The following is a 21144-nucleotide window of genomic DNA, read 5'->3' as shown; positions in this document are numbered from 1 at the left end:
TCGGGGGTATGTAAAGTTTATAACTAAGGAATTTAAAATCTGCTCACCTCCTACACCTGTCGCGTTTACAATTAATACAAATTAATTTCGGGCTTAAGCTATCTGCTTTGCATTTGAACTCATCTGATCTGATAACATCTAAGCTTAAATGTGGATAATCTGGTCTATCGTAATTAATTCTTCGGTTCAGATAACATAATAATAGTAATAATTATAATAATAATCAGCTAGGCTAATACCCAAGGCACCACCTTAGGCCTAAGTCATCAAGCGACTTTTAAAGCCATGAATTCAGATGGCCGGGTTACAATGCGTAGGAGGGTGGTGGCCAGCCCTTCATGCCGCGCGAGCCAACAGCTCCCTACACTAAAGGCCTTTTCACACGAGCCAACTTTTTGACCCAACTAGATGAGTCAACTTGAGCTGAGTCAACAAGTTGGTTCGTGTGAGTAAAAGTTTGATGAGTTAATCCACCAAAAAAGTACGCGAGAAAAAAATGGATAACGGATCCATTTTTGTTGACTCGGCATTTTGTTTTGAAAAGTTGGCTCGTGTGAAAAGGTCTTAACTAATACCGTTAACCTCAACAAGTTTTTATGGAAGGGGAAACCGAAGAGCCCGAGGGAAAACCCCTTAAACCAGTGGGGAGAGAACTTGCAAACTCAACGCGGAAGGAGTAGTTCCGAGTTTGCACCCAGTGCCACAAGTTGAGATCGAACCCGGCTCCTCTTGCTACGAGGCGAAAGTGCTAACCACTCCGCCACCCTACATGAAAAGCTAAAATTTCCAAGTGGGAATCCGTACAAGATGATTACGCCAAACATGGCCTACACAAACTATAGAACTATCATTCGATTCGTCTGGGGAATCTTAGTTTCCACGTTGTAAGGATGATTGAAGAGATGAAGTTGTTACCCTAAGAATATAAGTAAGAAACGGATTAATCTGATGGATGCCTTTTTCCATCAAAACCACAATCGTATTTAAATAAGCCACGCTTTCGTAGCGGTAGAAATTGCACGGATCCGCCTTGTTTCACAATGGAATCCTCGAGCTAGATTCGGCTGGAAATCTCGACGCCCGCACCCTTCCTCTGGCCTTTCGAACCATTCTTCTTTATGGTTTTTCTTCTCTAAGTATTCACGCCGCCAAGACGTAGGCTTAATTATCATCGTGTCACTCTTATCTTCATCGTTCTTTCGGTCGCCCACACCTAAAGTTCGTCTTAACTGGCACGGTTTCTCATAAGCGTGCGAACCAGCAGAGAAGGGTGTGTATTTAAAAAGGCACCTGGTGTAACGTTCTCTTTGAAAGGCTTTGGGTGATTCACTCGTTATATTTTGATTGATCAACTACGAAGCGTTCAATTTGTTTAGATTGTTTGCGGCGAAAACTGTGCCTTAGTAGTGAGGTGGACGCGTTATGTTTTGGCTTTGTAAAACTCTTTGATGGAATTGAAATGTCTTTGAATTTAAGAGCTCAAGTTAACTGAACTCTTGATGGGGTCAAATCTAGGGGGCGTTTTAGTCATTTTGGTATTGTATCTTCACGGTCTTAAACCACTATTCAAAGCACGTAAAATATGGTAGCTGCCTCTAAGATTTGGTCAACCAGGAGCGAAGTAGTGACCCTTTATCCAGACGGACATAGTACCCACTGGGTCGCAAACCTCCTTAGGAGAGTGGACCAGCTTTCAAAGTAAAATATGGTAGCTGCTTGTAAGCTTTAGCCAACCAGGAGCGAATTAGTGACCCTTAAGCCAGGCGGGCATAGTACCTACAGGGTCGCAAGCCACCTTAGTAGAGTGGACCAGCTTTTTCTCCAACTTAACCCGTGTAGAAAAATATCTAATTGTAAAATACGTGATGCGTTATCCCTATCGGGGTTAAAAAATATATTGCGTTGCCAACTTAATTTGGAACACACGAAAATAAAAATTTCTGTACCAATGTATACGTTGGATTTTTTAAGTAAAGGTTTCAAGCTGCAAATACTATTTTAATGTATCTTTTCGAAAGCAAAAAAAACCGTCAACGTAATTAATGGTGCCGTATCCTTCTCATTTATTTTTTGCTTATTTTCTCTCCTCTTTTTGTGGGTCTGGGTGTTTCCAATTTCGACCGCGAATGTTCGAATCGCCTTCAACGTTTTTTAACAATGACCGTCCACTGTTATTTCTACGTTCGAGTAATCCGAGATGACCAGGCGTATTTCGCGAACCCATTTTGCTCTTCCTATTCAAACTGTACCCGTTTCCAGCCTTTTCGTCGTAATATCGGGTAATATCGGTACACCTCGATACCGCCATCTCTCGATAGGTGTACGAACTGACGAAGCCCCTAAAAATGGCGCCTGTTGTATTTTGGGATCTCAAATGAAAAGGGCGTAGTGCCTCTTTTTTTTGTGGCCATTTTATTGTTTAATAGCGCACAGGCGCGAGTGGAGTAAAAACCCTTTTGTCCGGATACAAAGGATCGGCTTGTGTAGTTTCGTAATTTTCATACCCATATTATACGAGTCTTACACGTAACGCTAAATTAGGCGGTTTTGTTTCTTCCCCTTTTTGTACTGGCACCGGCAGAACTATATGGAAACGCTTTTTATTTTTGGCTCCCTTCCCAACAGGCCATTTCGACATGATCTATGCGGGTTTCATTTGAGCTTACTGCTGACTAATATGCGGAAACGAGCATGTCCGTGTTGTTTATTTTACGTTATTTTTGCCCACTATCCAAACCTTTATATTACATTTTGACGGCTGTATCTCCGTCCAATAATTTAAAACATTATTTAAAGCATTGTGTAATCTGTAGGTTTTATTTTATTTTATTTTTTTGGCTTCTCATTATGTTAGTGTAGTTTATTTTTTAAGTATGACTATATATTGTGCCAGGAATCCATACCTCTACGCATTGTAACCCGACCATCTGAATTAATGGCTTTAAAAGTCGCTTGATGACTTAGGCCTAAGGTGGTGCCTTGGGTATTAGCCTAGCTGATGATTATGTTATCTGAACCGAGTAATTACGATATATCAGATTATTTGCATTTAAGCTTAGATATTATCAGATCAATTGATTTGAGTCCAAATTCAAAGCAGGTAGCTTAAGCCCGAAATTAATCTGTATTAATTGTAAACGTGACAGGTATAGGAGGTGAGAAAATTTAAAATTCCTTAGTTATAAACTTTACATACCCCTGATGAAATTCCTTTCGAAATTTTAATTTGTTTATTTTTATTTGCTTCTCAAAAGCGTACTAAACGTATAAATATTATTATTATTATTATTATTATCCTGCCGTAACGCGTATGGCAAGATCACTCTGACGGCTTTGGCCCCGCCTACGAGAGACAAAATCCCCTCTGCGCGCGCTCCCCTCTCACGTTGTTATTTGTTAAGTTAACGTAGTGACGTCAAAAAAACCGTCAGCCACATCGAGACGAAAATCTATCGCGATAAGCATTCCAAGTAGAGGTATGGATTCCTGATTGTACTTATTTTCATTTTTATGTTAGTTTGACAAAGACCTACGGGTCAAAAGCTCGTTAAAATATGGTTATTAAATTTATATTTTGAGTCTTCAGATATTCGAGCCCTTATGGAATCTTCCTTTGAACCTACGAATTCATTTAAATGGCCTAAATGGATATTAATTACATAATATATACTTCTGATAAAACTAATGGTTTTTTTAGCATTTTAATACGATTACAACACGCTGTAAATCACTAACAAACCAACCAAACTTTCGTAATAAATTCAACCATGAATTATTATTTTCCCCGTTTGGATTTACATATAAAACATAAAACGTTTGTAGCGAAAATCGAAATTCACTTCGTGACTCTGTGGAATTTATTTTTGTTTTGTTAGATATTTAAATATCACGCGGCTAACTCTTTTTTGTGGCGTAGAGGTATAAGACTAGCGCGTGTATTAATCACCCGTCACGTCGCGTAACACTACGCGCTTTATAAACTATAAGCAGAGACTCGCTTTGTTTAAGTCGTTATTCTTTAGATTTGCTCAGCTGAAGTTGGGGCGTACCATTTTCGGTTTCAATCTGAGTTTCGCATCGTTTTTATCGTGTCAATTCCGGGAAGAGAAAGTCTCGAGATTTGCTCCCTGGCCCACGCTCCATCACCTTTAAAAAGTTATTATGCAAATTAGGCGCCCACTCCCCCCTCTGTCGCGGCGAATGGAAATTACTGGAAAACGTACTTTCATTGATTTGATTTTAATTTTCTTCCGGAATTTTATTCAAGTATTTTTTATAAGTGGGCTCGGTTCATTTCCTTCGCCTGAAAATTACACTTCGAAGTATTACGGAACTTATGTTATGGATGTCTTCGTACTTAAGATGGTGGGATATATTCTTGCTCTTTCTAATGTAAGTTTTTCATGGCTTGTAAGGAACTTTCTTTGTTTGAAAATTTAAGATTTAAGTGATTATTTTCACTTTGATAAGATTAGATTAATTTGGTTTGTAAGATCTATTTTTAATCTTACTACAGGGTTCTTACAGAACCTGGATATCCTGGAAAACCTGGATAAGTCAGGGATCTGTAAAATGAAGGAAAAATGTCAGGGATAAGTCAGGGATTTAAATAAATTCGTAGAAAGTCAGGGATAGGTCAGGGATTTTAGTTAGTCAACCGAACCCCGCATTAACAAAGAAGTTTTGACCTAAAATAATAAAAAAATGTCCAAAAATATAACCAAAAAGGTCAGGGATAACCTGGAAAAGTCAGGGATTTTAGATCAGAAATTTTCGTACGAACCCTGTACTAGTAGGGGGTTAAAATACTTAAAATCCACTTCCGTTGAAAAAACTTTGGGCTTAAAATTGAACATGTATAGTTTAGCGCCAATGTTAAATCATATTCCGTCATATTTTTCGTTTAACGTACAATCAGTCTGGCTTACGCTAGGGTCAAAATTCCGCAACGACCCAAAAACTTTACTAGGCCTAATGGTAATTTTTAAAGTCGACGCCCGCCGTCGTACAGTTTTAGACCGTGTGAAAACTTGCCTTGAATGTAAAATTCAAGCATACGCGGTTCCGAATTTATTAAAATTTATTTACGCGACGTAACTACGAGCAACTTAGCGTATTTTTGGAATGACAACCTTATCTGTTCCGATCAAATCAAACTTCCTTCTCAAATCATATTTCTCTCGTTTTCAAGGTTTTTGCCGACATCCAAACTTTTGTTCTTTTTGTCCGCTCGATCGCGCTTCGAAAAAAACCCGAGGTGTTTTATGGCCGAATAATTGTTCAAGGCATAAGTACCTTACGTCGTTATCATAAAGGTGATCTCCCACCTTTGGGCCGTGTCCGCCATCTTGAAAAAATAATTCGAGTTAAGATATGTAAAGCAAATTATCGAGTTCGCTTCAGTGAGTTATCGTTGTTGGTCATCTTTCGATTATACTCCTTCTGCCTAGAGCAAAGACATTACACCAGCAAGCCACGCGTAAAATTACATTACATTTCAAAAGAAAGCCCTATACTTATTGTTTGCGTGTCATATTTCACAGGATGGAATCCGCCGAAACGGGTTTGCAAACCTTATCTCATTCTCGAAATAGCAATAATTGAGAATCATGTTTTTATTTAAAAGTAGTTTGGTCATTGAAATATCTGTATTTTTATTTCGCGAAAGATTGTAATTAAAGCCCAGTTCACACTATACAATTAATTGGGCCACCTAATTGTATCCAATTAATTGTAAGCAAGAAAATTGTATAGTGTGAACAGAAATATTGTAACAATGGTTCCAACTATTTCTGTTCACACTATGCAATTTTCTTGATTACAATTAGTTGGATACATTTAAGTGGCCCAATTAATTGTATAGTGTGAACTTAGCTTTAGACTAAAGGCCAATTAGTTTGGCCATCAAGTTTGTCCAACTAATTGCGAATGGAATAAGCAAAGGGAACAGCGAAAGTTGTTACTCTTTATGGGAAAGCAACGTACCTAGTTTTTCGGGTAGGTGACTGATTTTTGCCTGTGAAACATTTCTGAAGGACCATTCAAGCCCAGTGTGAACTGGGCTTTAGAGTGTTGTTATTTTTCCGATTTGTGGAAAATGAAAAAATTGAATGTAAATGTTTTGAACTTTTTATCGATATAAAATATCTAGTATCAGTAAACATACTACAAAACATTAATAGTGTTACATTGTTACATTTTTTTCCGAAAAATGTGTAAAATTCTCTGAAAAAAAGGCCTCGGTCATTTTCAGTGGAAAATTTTCCGACTTACAACACTAATTCAGACTATGCAATTTTATCAGTGCCAAATCAGAGGTTCATATCCGATTTACGAAACGATTAGTCACCGTACGCTGTTCACTATTTTCCACCAAACAGTGCTTTTTTATTCGGTTTTTGAGGGTCGCAATAGTACGAAAATTTCCCACACGAGCCTATCAACATTACAGGGCTCCCACTAGGTCCCTAAAATATGTAAAGCCCCTTTTTTCTTCAAGGTCCCTAATCTACCCTAAAATCGAGGTTTGGTCCCTAAAGTACCCTATTTTCATGTAATCCAGGGAATCCAACATAATCTTAAAATATGTTTATACATCTGCTTAAGGACAGTTTACAAAATAATAAAAACTGAGAATTAATGATAAAATAGTTCGAACATGTTTCCAAGTTTATGGCGGAGTTTTGGAATTTAGTTCAAATAAAAAACTTTTTATTTTACATTGATTGCTATTTGGTTCCTATTTTGAAAAAAATTGGCACCTATTTTACCCTATTTTTAATGCGAAAAGTAAATTTTTTTCGTAATTTAATTCCCGATTTTGGTGGAAGCCCAGAAAATAATAAATGTCTTGCTATTTCAATAATAGCAATATTAAATAGTAAGCAGATGACGTGTCAATTGTTTCAAAGTTGGATATCTCAAACTAATTGTCCACCCCAAAATTGATAACCTAACCGAAAAACGTTGCGTGTTAGTCCACCGAAAAATGTTTCAACGTTTGTTGGTCACACTGCTTAATTCACAGCCAATTAGTTGGACAAGTTTGGTGGCCAAACTAAACGCCCCTTAAGATATCCAGATATTTGAAATTTAACCAATGAAATTGAGTTATTTTGCGACGTCACTGACGCGCTAGCTTTGAAACCTTTGACCCGTCGTCTGGTAAGTATTTTATATGAAATTATTCTATTTGTGTAAATGACAGGGTAAATCTAATTAAAACTTCACAGAAGCCATAGAATAGCAGAAATAATATACAGGGTGTTTCAAAAGGTTATGCAAAAATTTGAAGGAGTTGTAGGGGGTGAGTTGAGAAGTATGCCTGTTTTTCCCCATTTTCCTGCGATGAGTTAAAAGAGCGCCAGAGAGCTCCAAAGTGTGGCCTACTAGCCCCTGGAAGTAGGCTGCAACAAGCACCAAACCAAGCTGCAGGGAAACGTGAACATTATGGTTTGGGTTCGTGTGATAGGTAAAACAGGACTTTGTAAACAAATCGAGGTAACCCGCGTAAAAAAGTAAACTTAAACAGTAAATGTATGCGAATTTATTCTCATATACGCAGGATAGTCATTATTATGACTACAGATTATCAAGGACCTGTTATAAATTAGTTGACGTAAAATGCTACGGCACCGTCAACAACGGGTTAAATGTATCCCGTCAATATTGTGAACCAGATCAAGTCATTCATAAATTGAGTGTCCGAGGCCTGGTTATTCGTGGCCTTGGTAGTCCAATAGTAGTGGCGTTGGGACGGTAACCCAAAGGTCGTAGGTTCGATTCCTGCCCGAGGTGATATGATTTTTCTTAGTCACTCTGGTATGGCACCACACGCAGCGGTATTCCTTGGTTTAAATGAAACTTCTAAACCTTAAACAGTATTTAAAGTCCCAGCTGCTTGGTTTTGCGCTTGTTGCAGCCTATTTCCAGGTGCTAGTAGGCCACACTTTGAAGCTCTCTGGCGCTCTTTTAACTCATCGCAGGAAAATGGGGAAAAACAGGCATACTTCTCAACTCGCCCTCTACAACTCCTTAACATTTTTGCATAACCTTTTGAAACATCCTGTATATTGAATATATAATCTCATTGTTTGCAGACCAGCGCAGAGTGACCAATTAGTTGGAACATTGTTACGTTGTTTGTCCTCGATTCTAAAAAGGTTTCCTAACAAAACGCTCTGTTAAACGCGCCTTTTAAAAATTGTCAAGTCGCGTAACAGCCCGTTTAAAAGAAACTTCGGTAAGTGTAGTCTCGAATCTGAACGGATCGGCCTTGAAGGCAATTATAAATGGCCACTTTTAGGGTGAAAATAAAGACAGCGGAGGGCCGAGAGAGGTTGCTCGGCGTGCGTGGGTGAGCGATTCGATTGGAGCCGTATGACCTTTCTGGAGTCTCTCGTCCCGTTCACTCGATTAGGCGTCCACGGCTCCTTCTCCAGCTCTATTTTTGGACGAAAGGATCCCCCTCCTGATCCTTTTTTTGCCGAGTCTCGAGAACCATCCGAGTATAGGATCCTGGTCCGAAGCGGAGACGCTATATTGGCGGGGCTGATCGAAGCTCCCCCTGGAAGGCGGAATAGGAAACCGCTCCGTATCTCCGGACCGCGTGACGATTGAAGAGGGGTGACGTCATAGCCGCGTGACGTCATTGATGCGGCACCAGTTGCCATGCCAACTGCTCGGAGACTCTAGCGGACGGACCGCGTCTCTCCCCTCTCCGCGATGGTCTCGGCCCTCCCGCCGCAGTTTTGACCAAGAACGGAATCTCCTCAACCTCCTCAATCTTCTCGATTGACGGTTTAAGCGTTCTAGTCTAGCCTCCCCATTCCCGGTTAGCTTCGTTTTTTCCGCCTTCATTTCTTTTCTTTAATCTATAATTAAAGTCGGCGGGATAAGCTTTATTAAGGTCCCGGTCGCTATCTGAGAAGTCGATATGTTTTATTAATGATGAGCGCCACCGACTTACTGGTCATTTCGGGAGCTAAGGAACTTTGAAAATCTCTTTTAGTATACGGGATGAGATTGGGATATTCGCTTTCGATCAAAGGGAAATATCGGATTGTAGATGTAATAATAATAATAAATAATAATAATAATAATCAGCAGCACCATAGGCCTAAGTCATCCAGCGACTTTTGAAGCCATTAATTCAGGTGGCCGGGTTACAATGCGTAGGAGGGTGGTGGCAAGCCCTTCATGCCACGCGAGCCAACAGCTCCCTACACTAACTATTACGGTTAACCTCTACAAGTTTCTATCTAAGGGGAAACCGAAGAGCCCGGGGGAAAACCCCTTAAACAAGTAGGGAGAGAACTTGCAAACTCACCGCGGAAGGAGTTGTTCTGAGTTTTCACCCAGTGCCACTAACTGGGATCGAACCCGGCTCCTCTTACTTAGAATAGTATTATTTATCTCTATCTCTCTCCAATTGTATAGTGGCATCTAGTATCAGCATAAGTGTATAATATTTTTATATAAGTGTGACGCAAAAGTTTTACTGAGAGCTATTCACAAGACAGACTGCATTACGGGCTTCGTCCCCTTTTTGCGTCCGCTTGCTAACGCGTCATACGTAGCCTTTGACAGGGACTCGCTAGGGGGATATTTTCTTCTTATGACGTCACTCCGTTACTAGCTCTCTGTAAAATATTACCCAAAGGTACAAACTTATGGAACAATATTATAGACTTATGGTATCAGTCGTAAGAACGTTTTCTTTGATATTTAAAAACCAAACGTGTATAATCACTGTTCTATTTAATTCTTAATTTTGAACGACTAGTTTTAATAAAAAGCTGAATAGTGGATTTTTAAATTATTGCGCTAAGAAAAAAATATTTTAAATCAAACCCCCGAGAGATGGCGGTACCATATCAATTCGAATTGATAACGACAGTCTAGCTTCTAGGAACGGTTCGAGTCGTAGTACATTCTCAGTAATTTAAACTCGTTCTTGACGTAATATATCGGCATTATATTAGAGAATCTTAGTATTTTAATAAACTCCAATTTTGGTAAACCCTCTAAAATAAGCCCGTAGCCTGGAATTCAAATTATCCTTAATAGCGATATTTTTCGGCGCGCTCTCTATCGGCGAAACTTCTTTATTCTTGTAGCGGTCATTAGATGAGAATTTCTCTCGGGGTTTTGATTTCGAGCCCTGGATGGCGGGCCTTTGAAGGCTGGAGTGACCCGTTTCTTTAATCTCCGGAGAACTATTATTTGATGGCGTAAAGAATGGCCAATTCCTCCAGGAAGGCACGTTCCTTGACTCCGCGATGCGATGGCGCCAAACCCAATAATAAACCCCTCTTTAAATGGTTTTTCTTTCGTAAAACCCCGTTGATGGCCAGTACGCCCGGCTCGCCTAGAGAGGGAGAGAGAATATGGTGCCCTAGCGGTTCTAAGCCCCGTATACGAAGTACGTTTTGGAGGTCCTTTAAAGATTGCGCAGCCAAGAATTTTTACTCCGTGTCTCCTTCGTTCTCTCTTCCATCATTTGGATCCTTCCCTCGAGGATGCACGCGCGCCTTCCAAGATGCACTCTTCTTTATTCGCTTATCCGTGTCAAAAGTTATATACCTTCTTCCGTCGAATAAAATGACTGGCCTAATACGAGTCATCTTAGAAAATACATTTTTAGGAGGTCTAGGTCTAGTTCGTATCGGTGGACATCCAAATTTCCGAGTGTATTTTTTGAGTGACCTCGGGGTGGCGATACCTATTCCAATTATGTATGGCGGGGATTATAGTGACGGAAAGTTTCTGATCATCGAATTGATTGATCGTGAATTAGGGTTTCGATTAAATCCGTTGATGAGATGCGCGGCTTCGAGAAGGACTCGTTAATTAGTTTTGCGGGTCAACGTATTTCCCAGATACGCGCTTGGAGGGTTGTTATTTTGGCTAATGCATTGAACTGAGGGGAGTGTATCGTATCAAAACATTTTCAAATTCCGCAACCACTGGAGTACTTATAGCTCTTGTTGTAAAATATTGCTGGCGGTTATTTGGTTTATCGCCAGCATTGCGTATTTATGAAAAAAAATATTATCGGGTACTTTAAGACTTTTTAAACTCGTTAAGCCATCGATGAAAGTGATTCCATTAAACTCTTAGATACATAGTGAAATCAACAGGTTCTATATGGATAGAGAAAATTTATTATAAGCAACGAAATTTCGTGTTTTATCCCCCCGACTCGAGAATCTCAGAACCGATTAGTTGAACTTACCTGCAGCGCCATCTCGTGAACGAAATATTATTTCCCGGTTTTATCGTTTTTCGGTCGGAGCTGCCGTCTGCTACGACATTCTCCTTGGCTTTTCAACCGAGTTATACTCGTAGATTGTAGTTTATCGTGTTTTTAAAATGCCTTGCACGCCGCACTTTCTCAAATATTTGCCGCTTGATTCTTTTGGCGCTGCACGTAGGTTCAACCGCGATTTCTGAAATTTTTGAAGGCGTTTGATGTAGGTTGCGGAAAAAGTAGCGTAACTTTTTAAATACTTTTCCAATAACTATAAAATTTCAGTGACATAATTATTAATATGTTTTCTATCTTTCTGTAAACAAACCTCGTAAATTTTGGTTTTGGTGACAGATCTATCGAAACAAAATCCATCTAAAAATTAATTCCTTATTTTCGTTCCTTATTTTTAATATAAAATTCCATTTTAAAAGACTAAAACATTTAATTTACCTTAGATCGTATTTACAAATTTTTTAACAGAAAAAAACTAATAATAACCAAATATTTGTAATATTTTCATATCTAAATACAAAAATAGGTAATTGTTAATTTTTAAAAGTGCAAAACTATGTTGCTTGTTAATTAAACGGAATCACATTGTTAAATATATTAAATAACGTTATTGATATTCCTTTTATTACTGTTGATAACTAGTAATAATTGTCATTTCCGTACACGAATTTGCCGTAATCACGACATTTAGTGGTAAACAGATCCCTTACAATGTACAAACACGTTACCCCCTCTCGCTTAATAGTTATAGACGTTACTCAACGCAAACGCTACCGTGCATATCAAATTATTATCATTGACAACAAGCCGATACTACAATTTCGCGTGCCCTACCACCATTAGGAACAATCGCTATGCTGACAATTCCCTTTATAATAAAATATAACTACATTGTTTTGTTTTTTCAATTCCGCCATTAAATTGATAATAAAATGAACCCGGCTGATTATCATTAATAGTTAGCAATTAGATGTCCTCCGAGAACGCCTACCCATCGGCCATAGAGTGATTTTAGTTGTTTTCCGGTGCCCATTTTGAAATAAGGCGTAATGGTTGCCACCCTCGTGCGTGACGCGCTGCATTAAGAGTTCGCCATTTCGAATGCTTTTGCCGAGATCGCCTGTTTGTTTAACATTTTTACGCCAGCACCTGCGCCTGATTATTCCCAAGCCCACATAAGCGCACCCTCATTATAAAGTGATAATTTGCATTTATCGCTGTTGGCCGCGCTTGATAGGCAGCTGTATGCAAAACAACGATCGTGTTTTCCTTTCTTTATTTTATACAAATGTTTTGTTATATTTAAACTGTTAATCCCACACCCCGTATCGCATTAACCCTACTTTGTTAGTCAGCACGGTTTTAGTTCACCATCACCGTGATTTCACTCTTAAACCGACAGATAATATTATTCGTTATTCTAAAAGAATTACCCGTACCTCTAGGCCATACGGTGATTAACATTTATAAAGGTGTGTAATATCAATATTTTCAGTTATTTAAAGGTGGGGTGGCTACGTATGACGCGTTAGCAAGCGGACGCAAAAAGGGGACGAAGCCCGTAATGCAGTCTGTCTTGTGAATAGCTCTCAGTAAAACTTTTGCGTCACACTTATGTAACAATATTATACACTTATGCTGATACTAGATGCCACTATACAATTGGAGAGAGATAGAGATAAATAATACTATTTTAAGTAACCAAAATGAGTGGTTAGCACTTTCGCCTCGCAGTAAGAGGAGCCGGGTTCGATCCCAGCTTATGGCACTGGGTGAAAACTCGAAACAACTCCTTCCGCGTTGAGTTTGCAAGTTCTCTCCCCACTATTTTAAGGGGTTTTCCCCTTCCATAAAAACTTGTAGAGGTTAACGGTAATAGTTAGTGGCTTGCAGGGCTTGCCATCACCCTCCATCGCATTGCAACCCGGCCACCTGAATTCATGGCTTTAAAAGTCGCTGGATGACTTAGGCCTAAGGTATAATTAGACTAGCTGATTATTATTATTATTATTATTATTATTATTTACCTTCAATCGAAAAGATCAATATGGAAAATTCCATTTTAAATATTTCTAACTAAGCCTTGGCCATATATTTATTTTTTTTAAATATTCTAAATAGGCGCTTCAGTCCAACAAATCGTTGGGCTTTAGTCTTCCATTATGATTGAATTACTCGGTTGATCACCTGTGGTTAGCAACAAAGTTAGTCTAAAGCTCTCTTGTCTTTTTAATGTAATTTATATACCCGTCTATTTAAGACTATTGTATAAGTTTGAGGAACGTTTCACGTTGCGCTTGTTTATTGTGTCGTTTGACTCGGTATAAAATTAATGAAAGGCTCGGGAGATATTTTAAGAGGTTGAATTTAGGATTGGAATCCAATTACCTATTTACTCAGCTTTGTAACGGTATCACAAAGCTGTCCCCTTTAGGGCGCTACCTCGAGAGACGGATCTTTTGTTAGACGGCGACCAACTTGGCATACGTCAAATCCCGCTGCCCCCAAGCGGATATTTGCCGAACTGAACGCTCTTTACGCTTACGTACATTTTTATCAAATTCCATTTCGCACAATCGAATCTAAAATAGTCAAAATTGAGGGAAAAAAATTGAACGGATCAACGGGACAGTTCGGTTGGCGTACGGCTTAAATGTTATCCTCTTTTAGGGAATAAATTGTCCCGAGCGAAACCGGCCCGGTATTTTGGAAATGTTGTTCTTTTGTCGCGGGAAGGCCCCCTTTTTATCGCGCTTCGGCTTCTCCTTTGAACTCGGCCCTTTTAATGAAAAGCTTGGTGGGCCGCTGATTAGAGCCTCTTATAACAAGAATGTCTGAAGTTTACCGCCGCTTTGGACCCTTCTTCGCGGGGCTTTGGCACCTCCGACGTGTCTTCCCTTTTTTCGCCGTATGCCCGACAAAAATTCTTTTGTCTGTGGAGAAGTTTCTCGAAGAGCTCGCGGTTGGAAGTCTTCTGGTATCGTGCCGCGAACTGTGTGTCCGCTTCACCTCCTTTTTCGCCCTCCGCGCGTCGCCCGACGTACCTGGTGGTGGTACCTGATGGGAACCCTGCTTCTATTCAAATACGCTTTTTCCCAAGGTCTACGAGAACCTTCGCTGCTTATTTGATCTCGTAAAATACGGCGTTTTGACTGCGAAAACGTGTTGTAAAGAGTTTCTCTCAATAATGCTTACTCGGGTCGACGACTTGCCGAGATACTAAGCCAGGGTTCTTTCGCGTTATTTTAGTGGTCAAGTGTGGCGTGACATCCTCCTTTATTTCAATATTCAATATATCTTTTCTTTACAGACAATTATCGGCTCTCTGATGACCTTGGAAAAGACGTTGTCGATGGATTGGAAAATACTGGAAATATCGTCTCGCCGACGGAGGGTCAAGGTGAGCATTTCAAAAGTTCTGTTTCATCCGAAGTCTTATAGCTTGTTTTCAAATAATTCGTTATTTTACACAGATAGTTATAAAGTATTTCAAATTCGTTATTTTACACAGATAGTTATAAAGTATTTCAAATTCGTTATTTTACACAGATAGTTATAAAGTATTTCAAATTCGTTATTTTACACAGATAGTTATAAAGTATTTCAAAAATGTAATTAGAATTTTATTCCTTATACTTAAATTTCAGTACATAATTTAATTCCTCCTTCAGTTATTTTTTGTCTTGGACGCAACCCGAACATTGTATTTACATTATCCTTGTCGGTAGCTTTTGCACAGATGTTAAAGGGGTTTTCCCCCGAGTTCTTCGGTTACCCCTTCCCATAAAAACTTGTCGAGGTTAACGGTAATAGTTAGTGTAGGGAGCTGTTGGCTCGCGTGGCATGTAGGGCTTGCCACCACCCTCCTACGCATTGTAACCCGGCCAACTGAATTCATGTCTTTAAAAGCCGCTTGATGACTTGGGCCTAAGGTGGTGCCTAGCTGATTATTATTATTATTATTTATATATCAATGTAAGAATTCATGCAAAGTTTTAGATCTGACAAATTTTTTTCAAGATATACAGGTCCGAGAAATTGTCGTTTTTTTCGTATATTTTCAATTCGGAAAATGGGAACAATCACACAATCCGGTGATATATTTAAAACCGCTAATCTCCCGATTATAAAACTACTCTAGGATGTTGCTCGTGATATTTGGAGGCAGTGCTTGTAATTTAGTAAAAATCTTTAGATCGTTTTCGATATCACCGGGTGTGTGATGGTTCCCATTTTCCCATTGAAAATATAAGGAAAATGCGAAAATTACTTGGACCTGTATCTCATGAATTGTTTTTTGTCCGATATAAAACTTGACACGAATTCTTACATTAATATATAAAGCATCTGTGCAAAATTTCATCGAAGGAAAATGCGAAAATTACTTGGACCTGTATCTCATGAATTGTTTTTTGTCCGATATAAAACTTGGCACGAATTCTTACATTGATATATAAAGCATCTGTGCAAAATTTCATCAAAATCGTTAGTCATTTTCTTCATCAATTTTCAGTTCCCATATTTTCCCGCTTGGTTTCGTTATTTCCATTTAGTCTTCGTATCATCCTATAGACAAAAGTAGCTAGAATAATGTGAAATATAGAAGAACATCGTCCTCGGGGATTTAGCAAAAGATGAATAAAAACTAAGAAAATCTGCGTATTTTTGTCCACCCGCCAACAAATATTTCCATTCCCCGCAACTTTCTCGGGAATTATTTGGTGGCCCTGTTTTCGTTTTCTCACACTTTCTCCTCTCACCTTTTCACTCTCATTTTTCTCGGCAAAAAAATCTCAATTTGCCGGCGGGTGGTGTCTGTACGTGATGTCTTTGAAACGCGTAGTCGAGCCCCGAGGTGTTAAAGGGGGGGGGGGGGGGGTTGTTTATACCTAAAATTATAGAACGCTCGAGTTTCTCAACGTTAGTTTGCAGCGTAGTCAAATGCGCGGGCGAATCTGTAAAGATATATAGAAGCGGTGTCAACTGCCGTTCGTAAACTTGGAAGACAGTGCCACCGTTATCGAGGTATAGCGGTAACGTTAGGAACTATTTTTAAGATACGTGTCGCCAGTGAAATATCGCTAGCAGAGTTATTTTTTTCTTTGGCCGCGCCATCCGTGATTGTTTTCTGCCTTTTTGCGATATGAAAGTGAAAATTGGAATTGACGCGGTTGTTCGCTATCCGCTGGCGACCCGTAATAACTTTCTCGTTCGACTGCTGGCAACTGATCCGGGCTTCGAGTATTGGTTACGCGAGACGATGGTGTTGTATAACCACTCCGGTGGTCCCCCTTGTCAAGATACGTTCTCTGACCGTCATATTAATCGTAATTCGAGGGTATACTTTGGTCTCGTTTTCGATTCCTTCTCTCCAAAGTAGATACTCGTTGTTGCATTTCTGATGGGAAAATTTAAAAGGGGCCCTTTCGTCGTACGAGTAATTGAAATTTTTAGAATATTTTTTACGTTGGCTTAAAGAGATCTATTATTACCTAAAATCAAGGACGCGTGGAGGTCAAACTGAGATATACGTAGTGTTCGGAATTGTTTATTCATTATCCACAAATTTTCAGATTTATTTAAAAAACGTTGGTAAAAAGAATATCATTTTAACTTATTTAATTATTTTTTTTACGTAACTAAGCATTTATTTGAATAAAAGTGGTATTTATTTAAATAATTGTTTGTTTTATTTAAATAATAAAATTATAATAGGCTTATTCACTTTCGGTTATTTAGAAATTTTACAATTTTTATTCAACTATTGGTTATTTAAATAAATATTATTTAAATATAGCCGAGCTTATTTTATTCAGGGATAAAAATTAATCGACTGCCGAGCACTAGATATACGGAAAATAAAATTACAATGAAATTAGGTGGTCAATTCAGCGTAGATTACAAGTATACACGAAATTTTGTTTGTGTGATAATTACACCTAGATTCATCCTAAAAGTTTGATATTTTAGCAATACATCAATTTATATTTCTTTTGTTTGCTGTATAGTTTTTGTTGTAATAATGTAACACACGTTTTGGAACACACAAATAAAACATTAATGTGAAGATGGGCTTCTCTGAAATATTTTATTGGCTTTCTATAAATCATTTTTTGAAATATAGTGCTTACAAACGATTCTCAGATAAGTGGCGTTATTGAACCGAGTTAATAATTACTATAGATCAGATTATCTGCGTTTACGCCCAGATTTTATCAGATCAGTTGATTTGACTAAAAATACAAAACGGATAGTTTGAACTTGAAACTAATCTGAATTCATCGTAAATCACAGTTATAGATTTTACATATCCTTTCGAAATTTTCATTTGTTTATTTTTATTTGCATTCCACAAAATTATATATATTAAACGTTTAAGTAATCTGTTGAGATTTATTATAGTAAATCAATTCAGATCGTTTTCTTGGGATAAATAATCGGATACAATTAGAAATAAAATTGCTGATTGAGGGAAATATTAAAGATTAACTTGATCTAACTATCTGATTAGCTTCGTAAATTTGGAAATTGCAACCTGAATAACATTATCTGAATGATTACCTTCCGAAATATGAACATTAAAACCTGAATAACCTTATTTGAATTATTACCTTCCGAAAACTGAAAAATAAAACCTGAATAACCCTATCAGAATGATTACCTTCAGAAATCTGAAAATTACAGCCCGAATAACGATATCTGCCTGATTACCTTCAGAAATCTGAAAATTACAGCCCGAATAACGATATCTGCCTGATTACCTTCAGAAATATGAAAATTACAACCTGAATAACGATATCTGAATTATTACCTTCAGAAAACGGAAAATTACAACCTGAATAACCTTATCTGAATTATTACCTTTAGGAATCTGGAAATTACAACCTGAATAACCTTATCTGAAAGATTACCTTCACAAATCTGAAAATTACAACCTGAATAACCCTATCTGAATGATTGCCTTCAGAAATCTGAAAATTACAACCTGAATAGCCTTATTTAAATGATTACATTCAGAAATCTAAAAAATAAAATCTTAATGATTACCTTTACAAATCTAAAAATTACAACCTGAATAACCTGATCAGTAGTTGGAAGCACTGGTTAAAATTATCTAAATAAAAAATAAACTAAATACTAGTTTAAGCTGAAAGATTAATATATTTTTTTATTAGAGTTTTGGATGTGTGGGACATCATTTATCCAGAATTTATCGTTTAAATTTCAAAACAATATTTTTCAAACGCGACTACAAACATCACAGCCTTACTTAAACCGTATGAAATAATATGAAGGAGCGATGGTCATAAAGTAATTCGAACCAACCGAACTGAACTGTCCAATTTATCAATAAAATACGTAGTCATCGTTAAAACGGGGATGCGAGTCCCGATAATTAAAGTTAATGGAGTCGAAGGAAACTATGTTGTTGAACTGTCTCTGGCTGTTCCTTAGATTAGAAATATCTTGCAGTTTTATTAAAAATGACGTACGTGGGCTTTCAGTTTGCGGGGAGGCAGAATAGTGGATAGAAAGGGAAAAGCTAATTGCGACGTAATTAACGTTAAGAAAGACTCTACCCACGCCGAAAGTCATTAATAAGACGACCCTACTACGTTACTTCTGCAGAGGATACTAGCTTTCATTTCGACTTCCGTCTCTCCTTTTTGCATTTATCAAAGCTATTTTTCCCCATTTTTATTTTTAAACCAATCAGATCTATATAGGTGTAAATTATGCGTAAGCCAATGGCCGTGCAGAGAAATTCTGGAGCCTGGGTTATGTTATACAGGTGTTTCAAAAGGTTACGCAACAATTTGAAGGAGTTGTAGGGGGTGAGTTGAGAAGTATGCCTGTTTTTTCCCAGTTTTCTACGATGAGTTAAAAGAGCGCTAGAGAACTTCAAAGTGTGGCCTACTAGCCCCTGTAAGTAGGCTGCAACAAGCGCAAAACCAAGCAGCAGGGACTTTAAATACTGTTTAAGTTTACTTTTTTTACGCTGGTTACCTTGATTTATATACAAAGTCCTTTTTTGCTATCACACGAACCCAAACCTTAATGTTAGCATTTCTCCGCTGCTTGGTTTTGCGCTTGTTGCAGCCTACTTCCAGGGGCTAGTAGGCCACACTTTGAAGCTCTCTGGCGCTCTTTTAACTCATCGAAGGAAAAAGGGGAAAAACAGTCATACTTCTCAACTCACCCCCTACAACCCTTTAAAATTTTTGCATGAAATTATCCGAATAGGAGTGCTGGTGAAGCTCTCTGAGGTAGGCCCTACCGGTGTTTTTAAAATGTTATTAAAAAGGAAAACAAAAATATTGTTAATTCTCTTACAAAATTTTGCCACTTTTGAGTTCACTAATTTAAAAAAATTAGAAATAGAGTTCAGAAGTGAAAACGTATAAGGTTTATTTTAGAAAAATTTTAAAATTATTAATCCATTTAATTATTTTATATTTATTTCGCTTTGCTGAAGTAACATTTTATTTGGAACGTATAAATCGGTTAGGAAATGTTCAGGCAAAGTGCAATGGCAACTTGAGATAAAAGATATAAAACCCATCGAATAATAAAGCAGAATAGCAAGTCTATCCCCTTTAGCCTCGGCGGTCTTTCGGTCTGTTCCATTTGGTGGTGGTTGGGTTTTTGGCACGGAGGAGGAAGCTCTGGAGAAATGCGTCCACTCTTGGAGGGAAAATGTTATTAGCGATCCGTTGGGGCTCTAGCCCCTCTCCGACTGCCTCGTCCGTCCACCTACCTACAAGTTCACTGAGGAGGAAAAGACCTAACTCAATCTCGAGCTAGTTTAGTTGACGTCTGCAGTAATAGTTGACACCAGATTCGATTCAACTGGCCCAAATAACCCCGAACCCGATCCCTTTTACTCCACTTCTCTTTTGATACGCCGATAATGTTCGTCATCGTTTATCAAAGACGGTTTGTAGCGGAGATCGCTAACCGAACTATATCCACGTACTCATTTTTGTTCTTCGCTGTAGCGCAATGATGATCCGTTACTTCGATAGTCTCAGATTTAAGAGAATGTATTTAACTTCTGGATGTTCAACGTTTTAAAAATAACGCTCAATTTTCCAAATTTGAAATAAATTCATTAAATTAATTGAATGTAAAGTTTTGTTGGATAAATATTAAATTTCCATTCGTAAATGGTGGGGAATATTACTAAAGGATTTCGTGAGTTAATTTATTTCTGTAACAATATATAAAATATTCACCGTCGATCTAATCTTAGGAACGAACCTTTAAGACATCTCTTAGTTCAGGGTTGCCACGGTATCTGAAAAACCTGGAATTCCTGGAAAAGTCAGGGAATTTGAATATGGGTATAAAAATCAGGGAAAAGTCAAGGAATTTTTAAAATTAGTCTAAAAATCAGGGAAATGTCAGGGAATTTTAAAAATTAGTCTAAAAATCAGGGAAATGTCAGGGAATTTTAAAAATTAGTCTAAAAATCAGGGAAATGTCAGGGAATTTTAAAAATTAGTCTAAAAATCAGGGAAAAGTCAGGGAATTTTAAAAATTTTGTATAAAATGCAGGGAAAAGTCAGGGAATTTTAAAAATTAGTCTAAAAATCAGGGAAAAGTCAGTGAATTTTTTAATATTAGTCTAAAAATCAGGGAAAAGTCAGGGAATTTTTTAAAATTAGTCTAAAAATCAAGGAAATGTCAGGGAATTTTAAAAATTAGTCTTCATTCAGGGAAATGTCAGGGAATTTAATTTTGTTGGCAAATTGGAAACTTTTACTAAAATATTGGTTAAAAAATACAAAATCTTGACACACAATAAGTCAGCGAAAATCTCCGGAGATGGTCAGGGAATACCTGGAAAAGTCAGGGAATTTGATTGTGAAACAACT

General features: G+C 37.9%; 1 protein-coding gene across 2 annotated transcripts in view; it reads left to right on the top strand.

Annotated features, from left to right (window-relative positions):
- Nucleotides 1–21144, top strand: part of LOC149924824 (uncharacterized) — a 557796-nt gene that overhangs the window by 287385 nt on the left and 249267 nt on the right. For both annotated transcript variants that reach the window (XM_090159675.1, XM_090159674.1), the window contains exon 5: nucleotides 14577–14666. In XM_090159675.1, coding sequence (XP_090015801.1) covers nucleotides 14577–14666 — 90 coding nt within the window. The remainder of the gene's footprint in view (nucleotides 1–14576; nucleotides 14667–21144) is intronic.

The sequence above is a fragment of the Leiobunum rupestre genome, chromosome 10 (genome assembly GCF_980474605.1).
Source record: "Leiobunum rupestre chromosome 10, qqLeiRupe1.1.hap1, whole genome shotgun sequence".
Classification (NCBI taxonomy): Eukaryota; Metazoa; Arthropoda; class Arachnida; order Opiliones; family Sclerosomatidae; genus Leiobunum; species Leiobunum rupestre.
Note: the sequence above shows the minus strand (reverse complement) of the source record. Positions and strands in the feature narration are given on the sequence as shown.